Source organism: Heloderma suspectum, chromosome 3 (genome assembly GCF_057233095.1).
Source record: "Heloderma suspectum isolate Gila_16-S chromosome 3, 16-S_ref, whole genome shotgun sequence".
Lineage (NCBI taxonomy): Eukaryota > Metazoa > Chordata > Lepidosauria > Squamata > Helodermatidae > Heloderma > Heloderma suspectum.
Window position 1 is genome coordinate 261,072,090 of NC_139460.1, and position 20,672 is coordinate 261,092,761.

General features: G+C 42.2%; 1 protein-coding gene across 17 annotated transcripts in view; it reads right to left on the bottom strand.

The window, feature by feature from the left end:
• ARMH3 (armadillo like helical domain containing 3) overlaps window positions 1–20,672 on the bottom strand; it is a 177,133-nt gene that overhangs the window by 24,218 nt on the left and 132,243 nt on the right. For all 17 annotated transcript variants that reach the window (XM_084846563.1, XM_084846557.1, XM_084846567.1 and 14 more), the window contains one exon: window positions 10,939–11,017. In XM_084846563.1, coding sequence (XP_084702689.1) covers window positions 10,939–11,017 — 79 coding nt within the window. The remainder of the gene's footprint in view (window positions 1–10,938; window positions 11,018–20,672) is intronic.

The window sequence follows — 20,672 nt, forward strand, 5'->3', positions numbered from 1 at the left end:
CTGTACTTCGCTCATGTACTTGCAAATTATCTCAAAATATAGTACAATGTTCCAAATGCGCACATGCAAATATACATGCACTCAGGAATATTGGAATGTTGTTCCAGTTAATGTTTGCATTTATTTGCCAATCTACTGTACGAACTCAAGCCAAATGACAGAAAGGACTCATTAGTCTTGGCAGGATAGATACCTGGCCATAGAGCCTGTCGTTTACACTGGTTCAATGGATGCAAAGCACTTTCAAGGGGATTTGCTCCACAACTGGTTATTCATACATATACCTTGTTATAATTTGCTAGTTTAACTTAAACTGAAAAATGAAGCTGACTAAGATCTCCTGATCCCAGGAAACTATAGAAGACCTTGTTCTGCAGCATTCAACTGGTTTCACCTAATTTCAGCAGCTCACTTGAAAAGCTCCTTCCTACAGACCATTACCAAAGTCCTGCCACCCTTTCTAGGCAATTTAGCTTGAGGCTTTACTAGAAATAAGCACAATCACACATACTTCAAAATTAACACTACCCCACTCCAGAACCACTGGAGAATGATCTTCGCCTTTTCTGTGGAGAGATGAAAACTCCATTCTCTGTACCTGTTCGCATATGCGTTTCCTGAGGTATATCAGAATACACACTTCCCAAGACCTTGTGCTAGGCGAGCAGCACTAAGTGCATAATTCATAGTTCTAGTTTGCTCATTTGAGCCACAGTGGCCAACCAAATGCTTTGCGCTCTCTCATCCAAGGAGGTGGGTTCCCCCTCCAAACAGGCTCACAACTGTGTGGAGCTCCCTTAGGATTCACTAATTAATGCGAAGATCTGCTTATCAACTTTGGAACTCATATGAAGATGTGTTTCAGACCATTTCCTCCTATTGGGAGAATTGAAGTCTTTGGAGGGGTCTTCACCCTGTCACAGCCCACATTGATCTCATTTAATATGGTTGATAATTGTGTTCATACTAGTGGAAACTGGCTTATACAGAAATGAAATAGATGCCATGCTGAACCAAGAGCTGTGTTTGCCCATTTGCCCTCTTCTCTCCTTTTTTCTCAAGACATGCTTACAAAGCTGGAGGCAGTCGCAAGATGGAAAGGCCATATTATTTTGTTAATTGGTGCCCAAGTGCTTTGGAAAGCAGAGACAAAATAAATCCTCCTTCCAGAAGTGATTAGGCTGCATGGTATAATTTTTGATAACAGAGAAGAACTGTTAAGAGGAAGGACGGAGCAAAGAGAGTTGGAACTTTCTGTCTGGGACAAACTGCCTGTCCCCAAGTTTTGAGCCAACGCAACTTAAAATAGAGAGTGAGGGATATTGGAGTTTACTACATGATTCATTTCTATTCTTTTAATGCTTATATTATTTTTATAGATATACTATAGATATTTTTGTAATTGATAAAAGAATTAAAGAGAAGGAACAGGACTCACACTGACCTGGTTTATAAAATAGCCCGTGGATTAATTTACCCACAGGGCCTGTTGTGTTGTGCTGGGCACCTGCAGGGTGCCTGGCTTGCCATAGCTTGTCATGTCATGCAAACCCAGGCAGCAGGGATTGTTCAAGGGTTAGACAACCTTCAAATAACCCATCTGCACCCAGCACAATGCAACAGCCCCCATGGGTAAATTAATCCATGGAGGGCTGTTGTGTCATGCAAACCAGCCCGCTACCTGTTTAAAAATATCTAAACAATTACTTTTGTATAAATATGGTTTATTCTGGCAGAGGATCACTCAGTCCTAGATTACAGAGGGCACAACCCATTCACCCCACAAGTTCTGGGAGCTAGGTTATTCAGTGTGCTGATAAATCTCTGTTCAGAATTAATTTAATTTAAGACAACCCACCCTGTCAATTCAAGTTTAGGCAAGTCTGGGGAAGTGGCAGTAGCCACTGGCTTGGATACCTTGGCTCCAATCGCGAGTCTGACTCCCTCCACTTGCATGCTGGTATCCTGGGAAATTGTGCATTTCTGCTCTGCTGATGCCGCTAGCAACAGCAACTGCTGTTCAGCCCTTGGTAGAAGGAGGAATGGGTGTTCCACCCACATTGTAAAGTGTTGTTAGTCCAGCAATCTCCCACCATGAGAACTGGAATAAGACACACCACATATTACAGGTATAAAGCACCTCACTGGAGTTTTTCACCGTCTCCCAACACAGGGCAGTGGTGAGGAGAGGAAACCCCTCTGCTTTTTTGTTTCCCTTATTCCTCAGTCCTGGAGACCACAGAGGGGAAGGGGCAGGGATAAGAAAAAGTGGCTTCAGAAAAACAGAATCCTATTCAAAAGACAGGGCCATTTCTCCCCCTGGTGTTTAGAATTCAACCCTCACTTCTACCAGGAGGAGGTGCTGCAGGTGGAGACAGCCATCTGTTCTCCTTTAAGGAAAGGTAGGATTCCAGGATGAAGTTGTTTGTTTCTTGCCTGCAGCATTTGCCTTGTCCCTGCCTTCTTTACAAAGTTTTGGAAGCCCTCTAATAAAGTTGTGGCCTGTTTTATACTTAGCTCTCCATGTGTTTGACATTGTTCAATCCCCTGGGACCCCAGGACAGGTAAAACAGAGAAGAGTGACACATCTCAGCACAGATGTGCATGATTCCCTTCATTTGAAAGGAAAAGCATTCCCTTTTAGCACCTTGAGGCTGGCAGGCTTTTACTGGCTATACCTTTGAACTTAATTCATAGCATCTGGAAGTCAGAAGCAAACCAACCACCAAAGCAGTGTTCATGCTCCTGCTTTAAAGTGGTTTCCCTACAGACATTGGCACCTTTTTGCTTCACAAGCAATTGTTCTGATGTTCTAGGCAGCTGATTTGCTTCCCGCTGCTAGGAAAAAAATAAAAATCAGATAGCCTAGTTTGTCACTTTGGTAAATGGTTGTCACCCACGCAGGGCAGATAATCCTGGGGAAGCAAAGAGGGACAAAGACGCAGTCTCTTTTCAGATGGCCCAAACATACTGCATGCATTCAAACAACTGACCCAGTGTAGCTAGGCCTTAATACTGAAGACAGACATGAGACATCATGGGCATGCCACTAAAGCTGATGCCTGGAAGCAGCTGGTGCCTATTGTTCCCTTGGTTTCAGGGAAGACTTAAAACAGAAAAATGCAGATAATCAAATGTTCATAAAAGCTTGACAAGTGACAGTCCCTCTTTTCGTTTCAGATGCAAAATGTTGTAATTTGATCTCTCTTAAAAACAGATTCTTTTGATCTTTCTTCTGCAATCTTCAGTGGTGCTTTAGCCAGCAGGAGCAGATGGTTAATGACAGGGCTAATCAACAACATCACTCTGAATTTGACAACATCATAAAAACTTCTATGTGCTTCACAAATCCCAGCACATTAAACCTCAGTGTTAGGAAAGCATAAATATACCTTACTCCATTTGGTGTAATCAAATAATGGAGATTATTAGGATTTTCCTATGAGCCCACCCAGAGAACACCAATGAGTGTGCTCTGACCACTAGTCCACAACTCAGTACCTTTCTGAATTCAGATTATAAGAAGAGAATAGGTTAAAAATCTGCTACAGAATTCTTGAGCTGGTATTTCAGTGGCAGCAATTTTACTGGGACTGAACCTACCCTATCACAAAGGCTCATGGGAAGTTACAACATACCTAAACAGTAAACAAAATCTTCTCTAGAAATATAGCCTAGAATTAGGAACATCATGCAATGCTTTTGAAAGCTGTCCAGGCTTTTGTGAGTGTTTAGGGAGCAGTCAACAATAGCAGAGCAGCCTCCATAAGTGCTTCTGTGCCTGCATTCTCATGAAGAACTTGAACACATGGATGGTACACATAAGATAGCACCTACTGTTGTAAAGGACAGCTTGGAACAAATACGCTGATAGCTGAATTGAGCTTGCTAGTGTGACAGCAGAAATGCACACTACATACTGGATGTTAGGTCCTGGACCTTTTAGCTCATGATATGGATCCAAAACCACCTCAAACCCAGGCCTCTACGCCTAGATTGCTGCAGTAAAAAGCACCTGGTACCTTAGCCAGACTATGCTATATCTGAGCATCAGAAACACAGAGTCTGAACCCTCTTTGCAGCACATAGATGCTCCAACATTAGTTCTACTACAGGTAAACAAAAGCAGAGGCCATTTTCTGAGCCTTAAGTCCTCAGATAGCAGCGAACAGACAGACATTTATTTAATAATTCTGAAGCTGTTATTGGCAAGAAATATATTAGGATTTTCCTACTCTAATGATTGGTTGGATCTTTCCATTGCTCCTAAAATGGTTGTTTCCAAGCCTTTGCATATAGCAAGGAAATCAGGAGCTGCCAGAGTTCAAACTGGGAACCTTTGGGTCTCTGTGTGGTTGCACTATGTGGTGAGCCACTGAACTGTGTGTTGCAGCAACTGCCAAGGCAGTTACGTATGCCCAGGCCTTGAGCTGACCCCGCCCATTAGATCTGCCTGGAGAGGAAGGACTGTAAGAGGCCATACTGTTCCAGTTAAGCTTACTTGAGCAACAAGGTCTTCCTAAGCTCTGGCATGTTCCTATATTCTTTGGTTGACCTCCAGTCCTATTTTTGTCTTTTGGTCCCGATTATTTATTTATTTATTACATACTGCCCAGTAGCCAAAGTTCTCGGGGAGGGGCGGTTACAACAATTACAATCATAAAATACAACATAAGATACAATATAAAAGTTTACAATTCTAAAGCTACAGTATAACATAAAAATACTTTTTAAAAACCCAGCAGGAATGCAAAAATTTAAAATACAGTAACAGATTTAAAATAACAGAAACTGAAAGACCAAATGTCTGGGGAAATAAGGTCTTCACCTGGTGCCAAAACGAGCACAACATAGGCACCAGGCAAGCCTCTCTGGGAAGCTCATGCTACAACTGGGATGCCACAACAGAAAAGGTCCTCTCCTTAGAAGCCACCCACATCATTTTCTTTGGCGGGGGCTCATGAAGGACCACTGAGGATGATTTTAGGGTCCAGGCAGGTATATATCGGAGGAGACAATCTTTCTGGTAACCTGTCCCCAAGCTGTTCAGAGCTTTGAATGTTAATACCAGCACTTTGAATCAGGCCTGGAAATGGACTGGCAGCCAGTGCAGATGGAAAAGTATTGGCATAATATTATCACATTGGCCAGTCCCCATTAACAATCTCGCTGCCCTATTTCAGATCAGCTGAAGTTTCCAGACTGTTTTCAAAGGCAGGTCCATGTATAATGCACTGCAGTAATCCAGATGAGAAGTTATCAGAGCATAGATAACTGTAACTAGGCTATCTTTGTCCAATAAGGACGTAGTTGGTATGTCAGCCTAAGCAGATAACAGGTGCTCCATGCCACCAAGTCCACCTGTGCCTCTAGTGACAAGGCTGGATTCAAGAGCACCCTAAGACTTCTCATTTTGCCCTTTGGTCCCAACTTACTCTTCAGTCCTCCTAATTTCTGGCTTTGTCTCATGGTTCCTGGCTATCCTGACTCATCTCTGACTGCTATCCAGAGTCTGGCCCTGACATTCTATTCCTTAGGAAGTGTGAACCTTTAAAGTAGTTAGTACTATTACATTGGTAAAAATTAAAACAGGGCAACTGTGGAATTGTAAATCTTGTTTTCCTCTCCACTTCCAGCCCTGAATACCAGATTGGCTAGTCTCTGTGCCCATTCTCAGTGAAGGCTGCCTGCTTACCAGAACAATCCAATTCTTAAGATCACTTCACACAAGTCAGTGCTCACCAAATCTCACCACATGGAGCAACCAACACATAGAGGGAGGTACAAATGACCTAATCATATGAAACAACCCTACGTCCCATTTGGATGTTAAAAAGCCACACTTTATTGCCATCTGAAGCAATGTACATTTCCCTGCTGCATCGCTGCCCAATCACACTTAGCAGGATGGGAAGGTGGTAAAGTGACGATAGGAAAGCAGGTATCGTTGCTCACTTCCTGAAGAAATTGACCCTGTGGCAGAAGGCTTGAATGTGTGTGTGAGGGGGGTGGGGTGGGGGTGCTGCTGCTGCTACAATTCACCCCCAAAGTTACTCTCACCTGTTTGAAATATCACTGCCCCTTTCTAGGATATGTCAGGTGAAGGGAGGGAGATAAGTACTAATAAAAGGGAAATAAAAATTAAAACTCAAATCAGTAACAACTACAAGCACTTGTGGTAGGTCGCTGAGGAGCCCAGCGCAGATCCTGCTTCCTAAGTATGAGGCAGGGCTAGGAGGATGAGAGCACTTCTCCTTAGAAGAGTCAAAGTGTGATGGGACAGGCAGTCCTGAAAGATCTAGACTGCTCTTCTTACTTGACAAGGCAAGGCTGTTGTCTTCTCACTCAGCAGACCAGATCACATATCCACTCTGGGAAAACTGACACATATTTTGCAATTTAATAGTTTGCAGTAGCAGAACCCAATTAATTTTCATTCAGTAATTTTAAAAGAGTAGTTTACTTTGGCTATCTCACACAGAAATCTCTAATCTGCGTTCCCCTTCTTATCAGTGCAGTCTACATTTTGCTGCTAAACTAAATTAAGACACTTGTACTTGCAGATGTTTTCTAAACTACCAGCCTCAGTCCTACACTTTGCTCTTGACAGATGGAAGTCTCAGAAAGCACAATGGCCAAAGTATATTTGCTGCCCTGAATAGCCACAGTTTGTTCATGTTATTAAAACACAACTAAATGAGAAATTGGATGCATTTATGAAATACCTTGCAAACAAAGGACAAAAAAAAAATCTGAGAAAATAAGAAGTTAAACTGCCCCTAGCATATAGTGAACCAATCCCATCTCTGAGATGGCTTTTTTTACTCATTCTGTCCTGCTCCAGTGACATTTGTTTTATTGTATCCAATACATTAAATTTAATGGAAGCCACTCAAACGCACTAAAGCAATTGCTCTGAGGCTTAACACTGTGCTCTCTCTCTCTCTCTCTCTCTCTCTCTCGTTAAGCAGGAATATTTCTGGGGTACAATTAATGTTGTCATATGCATGCTCTAAAGCTGTCAAAAGATATTACACAACTCCTGTGTGCTACTTCAACTGTAAACTAGCACAGTGTGTACTAAAAGTAATAAAACCATTACTTCAGCAAGAAATCATCATCAGTGATCCTGGAATTCAATCTCTAGAAGGGAAGGGTTATTATTTATTTGTTTGTTTGTTTGTTTGTTTGTTTATTGCTTGCTTGCTTGCTTGCATTTATACCCCGCCTTTTTTCCTCTTGCAAGGAACCCAAGGCGGCTTACATTATCCTCCTCCTCTCCATTTTATCCTCACAACAACAACCCTGTGAGGTGGGTTGGGCTGTGAGTCTGTGACTGGCCCAAAGTCACCCAGTGAGCTTCCATGGCCGAGGGGGACTAGAACCCGGATCCCCCAGCTCCTAGTCCAACACTCTTGCCACTACACCACACTGGCTCTCTAATGTGGCTGTCATATTTAAATGAAAGCTGGATATTTACAAAATTTGGATGGTATCCTGGTGGGTATATGTGCAAGTTTATGTTAACAATGAAGGCCACTTCAGATCTTACTCCTTGTATCAGATTATGCATACTAAAATGTGATTTGATCATGATAAAAGGTAGTAGTGGCTTGGAAAGGCTCAGACATACTTATTCCTGCTTTAAAAAAACTAGAGCCACTTAAAGCAACTGTACCATTTTTATTTACTTGTGTCAGAGGACTCTGTACATACCCAGGTGTATAGAGAACAGAACAATGGAGCACTTGGGATCATGGTGTGGTACTGGTGATTTCTGTGGTTGATGGTAATTTTGTAAACTCCTTCTAGGTTTATATGTTTTTTTAAAAAAATCATGTTTGAAATAAAGGAATGAAAAACAGAATAAAAAATGAAAATAAAGCCAGTAGCTCTACACAAATCAGTATTACTGAGCAACAGAAGTCCAATAGCTTCATAATTTATGACCACCAAGGGAGGCCATAAGACATACAATCATAGCAAAAGGAAAAAAAGTTTGAATCAGGGGGATTAGACAGGAAATGCATGGTAATGTGGTATGACAGCACAAGACTGACTATTTGTGAATAGTGTAATACAGCAGCATTGCTACAGCAGCTTGAAAGCAAAGTTGCATGAAGATTCCAAACTGAATGTATGAACATGCCCTAAATGGGCAGCACAAATCACAGCAATCATTTAAAGGCTGTCGTAAGACTGGTGTTCTGGTGTTGTGCAATTAAATGACTTCACCATCCATTGAGAAAACCATCTATCTAGGAGAGTGACCAGCAAACTCATGCAAATGCTCTACCATACCCATATATACTATAGAAGAAAATGGAGTGGGGGGGGAGAGAACAGATGTTGAAAGGCAAATTCACAGTAAGTAATGAGAAGTAATCCACATATTATATTTTGTTAGAAGTATGCTACCTAAATCATAATGATTGGTTGCAAGCGCTGCCTTGTGGAGCTGTGTGTACAGTCTGAACTTGGGAATGATCTTGATTACAATGACTCTCCCTACTTTTATAAATTGGCTGGTCAGCCCTTTCACCAAATGTAACTTATTGCAAATCTACCACTCTATCCACAACACTGGCAGTTGTGGGCTGAATAGTAATGCTTTCAGACTATGAAAAAGCACTGACATAACCCATGGGTAATCATAAGATTATCTGATTAACAATTTTAGGTTACAAAATTGGATTTATCAAATTTTAACTGGAGCTGTCCCCATAAAAGTGTGTTCCATGCTCATGACACAGACTTGCCACACACACAAAATCTCTCTCTCTCTTGATTTAGCCAATGCCTTTAACAGGAATTTCCAAATCATTAACAGTGTGTCTGTACTATTTAGTGAAGCTATTGTTCAAAACACTGCAATACACATTTTAGCTCATTAATCCATCAATTGATTGGTCAAAAGCAAAACAATTAAGAAATGCTAAGTCAACACTCAAAAATAGAGCCATGCCCTATATCCAAAATCCATTATTCTTACTGCAGAAGAAGACTAAGACCCTCTTAGGATGGGCATCTAGACTCTGGCTGAGCCAAAAAGTGTGAGGAAGTTCTCAAAACCTTTCAGCAGCTGCAAAATGCAGCTGCCACCCCCCTTTCAGAGATTTTTGTGGGGGTCTGAGAAAGGAGGTTCAAGTGTTTGGCCATTTGTGTAGAGGTAGTGATAGCAAAGGTAGGCAAATCATCCACCCTAGCGCAATGTAACAATATAAAGACCACAAGCCTGGTTGTCTTGGCAACAGGGACACACTCCCTCCTACCCCTCATCATCCAGTTCACAGTGAGGGCAACACAGCTGGCTTTATTTGCCCTCAACAAATCGTTACTCTTACTATGTGAGCTGCGATTGGTTGGGCTCACTATTCCGAGGAAGAAGACGACCCAGTTTATAAAATGGTACCAAAGCAACAGCCAAGATGTGCAGTGCATAGCAGCAAAGAGATTAAGGAAACGATATTTGAGGGTGGTCAGCTAACATTTTGCTTCCACCTTTACCTTCACACTCAGAACTGAAGTGGACAACAATTTAGCATTGCCCTAGCCCAGTTCCTCCCTCTGGGGGCTATTCTAGAGGCCCCACCTCTTCTTCATCAGCATCTCTTTCTCTTTTGATGTTTCTGCCACTTCAGGATAATGCTTCCCTTTGAAAGGAGAAATCAAACCACTTCCCTGCTTCCTAATAATCTCTCCTCAAACTGCTCTGTGCATCAGAGCTGATTTCATTACCTGCTGCCTGCTGCTGCTGGTGGTTTTATTTAAAGTACAGGCGTATGGTGAAGAAAGAATTTAGCATGACCTCCCTGAACTGCTGGGGGATGAATGCTCAGCTGCACTGACAGGGAGAAGCTGCTTCCCTTTCTTGAAACTAGCAGACTAAGCCAAGCATGGTGGGGAAGCCTCCCACATCCAAACTCTCATTTTCAATTACAATACATGCTGAAGAGGATTTTTTAAAGCATAACCTGATAAAATCAACACTGAACAGATGAATGGGGTTCTGTAAAATACAATGTTATAGAACATAGTAGTAACGGGTGCAGCAACTCCCGGCATGAAAATTGAGTTGATCAGTTTAAATGTCTGGAGCTTGGCAGTACTATTTCTGCAGAGCAATTGCACTAAGGAGAGCCAATAAGAAGGATGCTCACTCACTCACTCACTCACTCACACATCCAGGATCTAAATGATACATTCCAACTGAAGGGAAAGGGTGGGTCAAACCAATGACTAGCTATTGCCATGCTTTGAAACTCTCAGATCCCAATCCTCTCTGTGTGGGTGGTTTAATAACTAGTTAAGGCAGGCAACCTTTCCCTCTCTGAAGTTATTTTACCTTCAGGAAAGCTCATTTGAACACTTGCGCATGTCTGACGGGACAGGGAGCAGAGAAATCAGGTTAATTATGAGGAAATAAAATGTAACCCTAATTGTTCTCCCTATGGAAAATCTTCCCACTTAGAAATGTACTTAAAATTACCCCGAAAAGTCAGTATTATCAACTATTGCATATGTTCTAATTTGCCCATTCCTTATCAAATGAAGCTGCATTCCACATATTTCTCTAACTGGCAAACAACACTACAGCCAAGATTTCATTGTGTATTTCCAGAGCCATCAGTTATCAAGCACACACATCTGCAAATAAGGAAGCATGTTGATTCTGATATGCACTGTCTTGCAATTCAGGGTGGCCTTTGAAGAAGTATTTCTTTCTAGTCCACACCTCTGCTTTCCAGGACTTTGACCATGTAGCAGCACAAGTCCCATTTCTTGCACATAAGCTGCTTTTTGGCAGCTTGCTAAGCAGTAGCTGGGGACACTGGAAGACTACTGATGCAGCAAGTTCTGGGGTTAACTCTTGCGGACAGCAGTGTGTCAAAAGGAATCACCTAGATGCCCACTAGGGAAAAGCAGCATGCAACTCACCTGCTCTTCCGAGAGCTGCGAGATGTGATTCACAGCAGCATAAGATTCTATCTTTGGATTGAAGTGATTGATGATGGCTCTGAAACAAAGAGAGGAATTTTACACCATATGTGAAGGTTACAGTGGGATCTTAGAGCGATACGACAATGGAACCAATTACCTAGGGAGGTAGTGGGCTCTCCCACACTGGAGGCATTCAAGATGAGGCTGGATAGCCATCTGTCAGAGATGCTCTGACTTGGATTCCTGCATTGAGCAGCGGGTTGGACTCAATGGTCTTGTAGGCCCCTTCCAACCCTACTATTCTATGATTCTATGATCTTCCCTCATCACCAGTGTTGAATAGAAGCCCTTTCTTTCAACCGTGTCATGCAGCTGTGCTGCTGTATTAGCTGACAAAGCCTCAAGTGAACACATCAAAGGATGTATTTACACATCATATCAGTCCTACATAGAAAAATAATACACAAAATTGGACTACTTTGTGGTTATCAGGTTGTCATCTCATCCTACTTTTTTTATTTGAAACCACACTAAATTGGACATGAAGCTCTCCCCTTAAGTTTGCCTAGAGACAATTCTGGGATAGATTTGCTTAGAAATATATAGACATGTACACACAGAATCTTGGTCTTAGTATGATCACTTGGATATTTTTGTTTTGGAGAGCAGATTTATTATATATTTATCCTATTTCACAGCCAAAAATTGGTTCCAAGTGGTTTACAGCAATTAAAACATAATACAAAATGCTGCTGGGAGAAGGGGGTTCCAAACTGGCTTTGGGTCTAGGCACAATGGAGATGTTTCCAGCAGCGCTTTCCCTACCTTCTGCTGGCCTTAATTTAGGCAATAACCCCAGAATGTGCAGAAGCCTACATTTGGCTCCAGAATGCTCATTCTCAGAGTTACCTCTATTTTTCCATCAATTTCTAAAAAAGCAGTACTGGGTTCAGGTCTGCCTGCCTGCATGTATGCATTCTGCCTGTTGGTATGTATTGCAAAGGCTGAAAGAACCCAATCAATCTCAGACAGCAGCTGAATCCCACAATGGCAGAACTGGCACCCAAACTGTCAATGACACTGGCCTATTTCTTGGAGATTTCCCAGTCAGAAGATCTCCAGCTCCAAGGCAATACCAAATACTAGAGGAAATTGATTACAATTGTGTCCCTCCAAGTTTAATGTTATCAGCCAAGACAGCCAAGGGTGCAAAGCACATATGTTCGGATGTATCTTCCCAAGTGCCTTGCCTGCATCTTCAGTGATATGAAGTGAAAATGACCCAAGCAACTGCAGAACAAGTTTGAAGTATACTTCTGATCCAGTGTCAAAACTGTGTAATCTATGCTGGCCAGGATATAAGCAACTTTATCTGCAAAGTTTTGAGCAGCTGGGAGAATCTGAAGATACCAAAAATATAAGATTTCAAATAACTGGCATTAATTGTCCCCCTTTGTAATATTGGGTCCCAATACAAGACTGTTATGATTTACAGTCTGGGCAGTGTAAGACAGTGAAAATGGAGATCAAAAATAAATCTTCAAAAAACAAAATTTAATTTTTGTTCTAGTTTGTTAAATCTTCAAGCTCTTCAATCATTACAGAGACCATGTCCAACTGTGAACTTTTGCAGTACTGCTTTCCTCAAGGTAAGTGTGATAACAGCTCTTATATATGTAAACAATCGTGAGAGAAATCTATTATTGTATTATAAGAACACAGTGGGGAAGAGGAAATTTCACAGATTTCTCCCATTGGGAATAATTAAAGAAAAATACATTCCAAAATGGAAATTGAGGACTCCTCAATTTTAGAAGGTTGAAAAACTGGAAAAATCCATTTTAGGAACTATGCAAGTATATTTAAATCATATACAAGTACAGGAACCTAGGCAATCTCGTTTACACCCTTAGGAATTATTTAACCTGCACTCTGTTTGGAACAGAAAAGAAGAACATTTCAGAGCCCCAAATGATCTGGTCTATCTATCCACACTCTCACACATGCCCATGACCCTGTCACTAGCTTGTATACAGAATTTCTTTGGATTAGAAAGATGAGTATCCTTTCCCATTGCCCTCTCTCACAAGAAGCTGAGTGGAGCTACAGTGGGTGGCTTCACATGTCATGCTAAGCCACCCTGCAAATAAAGCACTGTGGGTTGGTTGTTCACTGAACAACCCACAGTATCCCCAACTGACGATCAGGCTTGCCATGGCTTGTTTTCCCCCGCCTTCCTGCTCAGTCCTCCAGCCAGCTCCAGCACACATCCCAGGAGCCTTTACGGCAGAACCCATCTTGTCTCCTCTCGCTGGCCCCCTCCCCATTCCGATCACCACCCCTTTTCGTTCGCCACTTTTTCCCCCTGCTGCTTCATGAGTACACAAATGTGTTCAAAATTTTCTATTATTTTTTCCTGTTCTTTCACAAGAGCACACGTTTGCCTGTCCAATATCTATACTCCCAATGTCCTTTTATGTTGCAGCGGTCAACTGGCACCAAAGTGGACTAGATAACATACAAGGAAATTGAAAAGGCAAGACTGCAGATAGGCTAATTTGCGCATAAGAAGCTCCAAAAAGAGAAAAAAATTCAAGAAAAGCAAGCCCACTAAAGGCAGTAGGGGACCATATCTTGTCGTCGATCACAAGCTGAATATGAGCCAACAATGTGATGTGGCTGCAAAAAAGGCAAATGCTATTTTGGGCTGCATTCATAGAAGCATCGCTTCCAAATCCCGGGAAGTACTAGTTCCCCTCTACTCAGCACTGGTTAGGCCTCATCTGGAGTACTGTGTCCAGTTCTGGGCACCACACTTTAAGAAGGATGCAGACAAGCTGGAGAGGGTTCAAAGGAGGGCAACAAAGATGATCAGGGGACTGGAAACAAAGCCCTATGAAGAGAGACTGAAAGAACTGGGCATGTTTAGCCTTGAGAAGAGAAGACTGAGGGGAGATATGATAGCACTCTTCAAGTACTTGAAAGGTTGTCACAGAGAAGAAGGCCAGGATCTCTTCTTGATCATCCCAGAGTGCAGGACACGGAATAATGGGCTCAAGTTACAGGAAGCCAGATTCCGGCTGAACATCAGGAAAAACTTCCTGAGTGTCAGAGCAATACGGCAATGGAACCAATTACCTGGGGAGGTGGTGGGCTCTCCCACACTGGAGGCCTTTAAGACGAGGCTGGACAGCCATTTGTCAGGGATGCTCTGACTTGGATTCCTGCATTGAGCAGGGGGTTGGACTCGATGGCCTTGTAGGCCCCTTCCAACCCTACTATTCTATGATTCTATGATCTCCCACTTCGCAATGTAATCCTCTCGCTTTTAAGTGTTGAACTGACACCTGTCAGTGTTCTCTTCCCATTCAACACTTCCCTGACACTCCAGCAAAGCCAGAAAGGGAAGATACTGTCTCCCCACCCCTCTTTTGCGGCTCCTGTTCAGAGCATTACTGCAGTAACTGCAGCAGTAACTGCTCCATTCGCCAGTCCTTTTTTTTTTTTAATGTCTCACTGTCACGCTTGCCAAATGCACAGGAGCAACTGACAGCTGCTGGGGACACTGCGCTAAATTCTCCCACATTCTACTGTTGTGCCATGATTTTTACCTCATTTCCCCATTCTGTCAACGTCCTGGTCTATGACATGTCAAAAACTGGCAAGTGGAGCAGTTGCTGCTGTGGTTATTGCAGTAACTGCGCTGAAAAGGAGCCACAAAAAGGGTTTGGACAACATGACAACCCACCAAGGGTATGAACAACCCTACAACAAAGCATAGGTTCTCAGGGTGGCTTGTTTGCAAAAATTAAGCCACTCTGCAGAAAACATGCCAGGTTCAGACAACACGACAACCCACCTTGGCTGGCTGCCCATGGTGGGTTGTTGTGTCATGCGAACCCAGTCAGTGACTCCATCGAAAGCAAGTTTCCCCATGGGCTGAATGAGGTTCACTGGGGATGACCCTAAATATTGCCAACTGTGCTAAATTTCCTTCACCTAAGCCTTTTATATAGTTTCAAGTTTTTCTCTCTCCAAACCTCCTGTTCACTGAGCCCTTTGAATTTATTCTTCAGCTACTAGAGAACATTTTCAAAATGCAGTTATTTTTAACTACTCTTTATTTTAAGAATGGTTCCTTTATACAACAATTATACAGAACAAGTACAGTGTCCCATAATAAGTAGAGGTTCTAAACAGACAGCTGCACTCATCCTACAAGGAGAAAGAGGCTCTCAGACCAATTATTTTTTTTATCAGGGAAATTTGATGGGATTCATGTAACCACAGGTTAGTGTTACATGAGAACTAGGTCAATAAATTAATTTTTCTCTCTCAGCTTAGGGCCAGGGGGTGGGATGGGGTGGAGTGGTGTGTAGCTGGAGCCTTCCAAATGCCTTGCTGTCTGCTATTAGGCAGGAAGTACTCTGGGAAGGAAGCAGGGATTGCTCCTCCACTTACTCTTAAAAAAACCCCAACAACCTTTGGCCCTGCCTGCAACAATAAGAGGAGGAGCCGCATCCCAAAGTGGACTGCTCTCCTCGACCAGCTGAGAACAGTGACTCTGATGGATTTCACTTGCCTATGCCAGCATCATTATGCAGCACTAACGTATTTCTAGACCACAAAAATAATTAGTTTTGGTGGAGCTTAGCACTTATAAAAGTTATTGATTCGCTACAAGCTAAATCAAGCATGACCTTTTATCCCTGCTCTGTAAGGAGAAAGAGTGGTTGGTATTCATGGGATGCTGGTAGGGGACTCCTTCATAAACAGGTAACATATGACTCTGCTTTGACTGACAGGATATTTAAACCAATCTTGCCCACTTCGTATTCCACAACACCTCTTTGCAGGAAAATGGAGAGTTTGCTATACATCACACTCTTCCAAGTGTTCTCAAAATATTATTTTGAGGTGTGGGAAGCACATCAGCAATGCTGTGGAGATTTCAACAGTACTATCTATCATGGATAGCCATGCACGAGAGGCAAGGGCTACCAAGCCTGGGTCCTGTACACTACAGAACTCAACACTGACATTACTCACCTGAGCCTGCACTAACTCTTGAAATCAGCTAAGCCTTCTGGGTACATGGGTCAGAACATCACTTACAAAAGCCTTCCCACAGCACAAGCCTTCTGTCCCAGCACTTGCTCCATCACAGTCCACTCTAGATTTGCAGATGAGCAATCTGCTCTAGAGTATCTACTCCGACAGCCCATTTTTCTTCAAACCCTGCTCTTCAAGACCAAAGTTACTATGGTTGACAAACAATGAAATTCTTAAATATTGAATTTTTATTTATTTATTTAAAACATTTGTATCCTGCCCTATATCATTAAGATCTCAGGGTGGTGTACAAATAAAATCAATTTAAGCCATATAAAACAATACATAATTTAAACACCTAAAAATATTAAACCATTAAACAAGCTAACACCAATTAAAATCTACAACAATAAAACAGTTAAAACAGTGTGCTACTTTAGGGAATGCATTTAGCCTTCAAAGGCTTTGGTAAAAAGCTATGTTTTTACTTGACGCTGAAATGAGACCAATATCTGGGCCAGTCTGGCCTCCAAGGGGAGGGCATTCCACAACTGGGGTGCCACAGCAGAGAAGGCACCCCTGTACAAAAATATGTATAGTTCTGAACTACTTGGTCAACGAAATTCAATAGCATCTACATTACAAAGCTTCAAAAGGTAGCTTAAGGATCCTGACCAGAGAGAGAAATCTCTAGACAGGGACGATCTTCATTTTAACAAACAGAAGCTACCACTCATTGGGTGGCAGGGTATCAAATACTTTCTGTTTGAAAGCATGGAATATTCCTTATTACAGTAATACACGAGAGACAAAATAGCTGCAAAAATAAGTATGTTAAATGCACAAGAGTATTGGGGAATACTGATTTTTTTAAAGTATTAGATCTCAACTGAATACCATCTGCTTCATGTACTTGTAAGACTTAGAAGGAAAAAGCCCACAAAAATTTCCCTCAGAAATGCAAATAATCTCCTAGCCAAAGTTACAAAGTTAAAGGAAAAGCCATGTTTATATCTTGGTTATCAGCACACAGATTGAGCCAGTATATATATACACTTTGAATAATGACATCCCCTTCTAGAGTATTGTTCTTTGCTGCACTAATTCAAAAGTAAATTTTAATATGTAACGAAAGCTGCAGTTGATTAGTCTCAACCAACTAAAATCAGCAGTCCAAAAATGTTAACGTGTCACATGCCTTGCACTTGTGCTTGCTGACTGAGCAGAATATTCCACACTGATCAGACAGTTCTGTCCTCATGCCATACTTATCTTTAAAATGTCCATTACTATGAGGAAGGGGCCCATTAAAGAGACACATTGCATATCCCGTGCCCCCACACTCCATGGGTTCCTTCTCAGTGGAAGCCAGGTCATCCAGGACAGGTGGCCCCTAGAAATATAGTTTTGTTTTTTCCCATATAAACAAATAGCTCCCACTCACACCTATGTAAAAAAGTAACACAACCACAGTTTGTCAGGTTTGGACAACACAACAAGCTGTGCTTAGTCTAAATCAGAAGCAAAAGCTTCAGATTTTATCTTCATAGCTATTTCAGAGAAGGGAGCACAAAAGACCAAGGCTCAATCGCGACTGAGACTAATGTTTCAGCTATGGTTTAATGTGACATCCAAACATGGTCAGTGGCCTAATGGTGCTGTAATTGGAAATCCAGAGCACAGACATTAACTATGAGAGCCAGTGTGGTGTAGTGGCTAGAGTGTTGGACTGGGAGATCTGGGTTCTAGTCCCCACTCGGCCATGGAAGCTCACTGGGTGACTTTGGGCTTGTCACAGAGTCTCAGCCCAACCTACCTCACAGGGTTGTTGTTGTGAGGACAAAATGGAGAGGAGGAGGATAATGTAAGCTACCTTGGGTTCCTTGCAAGAGGAAAAAAGGTGGGATATAAATGCAATAAATAAATAAATATGATATTCTAACCAGCTCCCATGAGTGGGTTCCTGTCGTTGCAAGTGCACAGTTGCACGTTCAAGTCAAACAAACCATTCAAAAAAAGGCAGCCAGAATTCTCCTTCTGGCACAGCTTTAATCATAAGGCTGCCATTCCTCTGAACAAGATGTCAGTTTTTATCTCCCTCAGTAATGAGCATAAAAATAAACTAGCAAGTTTGTGCTTTTAGAAGAGGAAACCACTAGCCACAAAAATAAACTGCAGGGGGAAAGCAAAACAAATGGAGAATTTAATCAGAGAGCAAGAGTGCATTCATTTTTTAGCTTACAGGAAAAGATCTGACGCAGCAGTGTTGTCAGAGGGTAGGAGAAAGAAGCCTGTTACACCTGTTCATTCCTGTCAAATAGCAATGTATTCTTTGTGTAGTAGATGGCTTCTGTGTTGAAGGAACCTCATATCCTATTTTACTGGTGGTGTGGGGGACAGAAGTGGGCCTTCTTGTGTGGGCTGAGCCTTCAGCAGCCCTTCAGCATCTCTCCTTTCATCTGGCTCCGTTTGCTTGCTTGCAAGAAGGAGCACACCAAATGCTTTTGATTCCTTTCCTGGCACACAATTTTCTATATCTCATCACTTTCTGGATATTAAGCAATTTGGTCTATCTCCCTGGTTTGAAGAATGAGCTAATTTTCTATCGCAGGGCATGTCTGTAGATTTAAGATGAGTGAAGAGTCAGAGTTCTCCCCCCTCCCTCCTAAATCACTGCTCTTTGACTTCTTTTGTATGGTAGACAGCAGAGGTACAGAGCTGTTTTCAGTATGACCATTTCCCATTTACTAGTGACACTGCATACAAAGTAGATACTAACAGCAACATTTCACACAGTATATGTCTGCCACAGATAAGCAGGAATTTTCCTAAGATCAGTGGATGGATAAATATCTGCACAATCAATGAGCGCTCATTAGAAAATAACAGCATTTGATAAGGAGCTAGCTTCTTTAAATAGCCAAGTATCAAAATGACAGTCTACAGTTTTGACAATGCACATGTTAATTATTCCTGTTGCTGATTAACTCAACAGGCAACTAATCTAGTTAACATTGCTCCACTCCCAGCCAATCCAATACTTATTTGCTTCATCCTCCTCTAACATATAAACATTCATATTAGTTCTGGAATAAACTCAGAAAGAGTACTTTAAAGTGAACTTATGGAGCTGCCTTATATTGCATCTGACCACTTGTCCATCTAGCCCAGGACTGTCCCCCCTCCACTCTGACTGACAACAGCTCTTCAAGGACTCAGACAGAGTGAGGACCAGAGACTCAGACAGAGTGAGGACCAGAGGCTCAGACAGAGTGAGGACCGCACTAATCATGCATCTGAGATTTTGGCTTTGTTTTTTAAAACTGGCGGTTTAACCTAGGGCCTGCAGCATACATCGCCTACAACAGGTGAGGCAACCAAGTGTCGTCCAGATGTTTCAGACTATAACTCCTATAATCCCTCATCACTCACCATGCTAGCTGGGGCTGATGGGAGTTGTTGTCCAAAATATCTGGAGGACACCAGGTTGCCTACTCCTGGCATATACTCTACCACTGAGCTATGGCTGCTCCCCAAAGTGAAGCATGGTATTTAAAAAACCTTTTAAAGCTCATTCCCAGAAACTGATAATCAAATATTCAACATTCTCCCAGAGGACTGCAAATCCTCCTCCAGCATTCCTCACCCACCCACCCAAGAAGGCTAATCCATCACAGATCCACAGTCAGGGGTAAGTGCTTTTGGTCTGAGTCCAGGCTGAAAGTTCAGCTGTTCAAGCATTCTGAACCATTCACCAAGACAACATCACATCAGCCTAAACGATTGGCATCCCAGGAGGCCTAAAAATAAGCGGACAATGAGGAAGTATTTGCCAGTGCTATTCTTACATGTCTTAAACTATGCCTCTGGATATGAAATAAATAAGATCACTTTGCACAGTTCATCTCCTGCATATACGTATTCCAGACTTCCCAGCTGTAATTTCTGTAGGAGCCTCCTAACCTGTATGGTAAATGTGAAAAACAAACACATTAAAGACTTGTGAATCATGCCTCTTAAGATGATACGAACAGAGCAATCCTCCAAATACCTATGCAATCATTGTGAAGAAGCAAGCTATGCAAAGCAAGGAGACATAAAATGCATATGGTGTATTAAATAAATTCTTCTGAGAAGGCTCAGTGCACGGGGGGTTTGCTTCCACACTCAAGGGATTAACTCTATACTTCTCAAAAGTGGTCATCCTACATTACTCAATGCAAGCAATTGCTGTGGGAGTACCAACTTCTCCTTGACTCTGCCTTTAGCCTAATTTGGGGGCAAGGCAGTAAAGTTCATAATCAAATGGATATGGATGGATATATCATAAGGTCTATATGCCCAACCCTATACTGTGCTTGGTTGAGAATTTGTGAAGCAATACCCATTTTTCACAGGCTTTCCATTTTGTGTGGTCTAACTTATATGCAGCTAGCAGAGACAACAGCCCTGTGATGGGGACAGAGATGCCATGATCAAGCAAGGATAGGAGCAAGCTGCCCTATGAGGCTGAATGTTATCTACATTACTATGGGCAATTCCAGAGGACCACCTAAAAAAACCATCCAAATATGAAGCTAGCACACCTACACACATGCACTCTCCTCAACATTCAGCTACCAGAGTTGTGCAACTGACAGAGAAATGTACACAGAGGCCCACTCACACAGAGTCTTGGG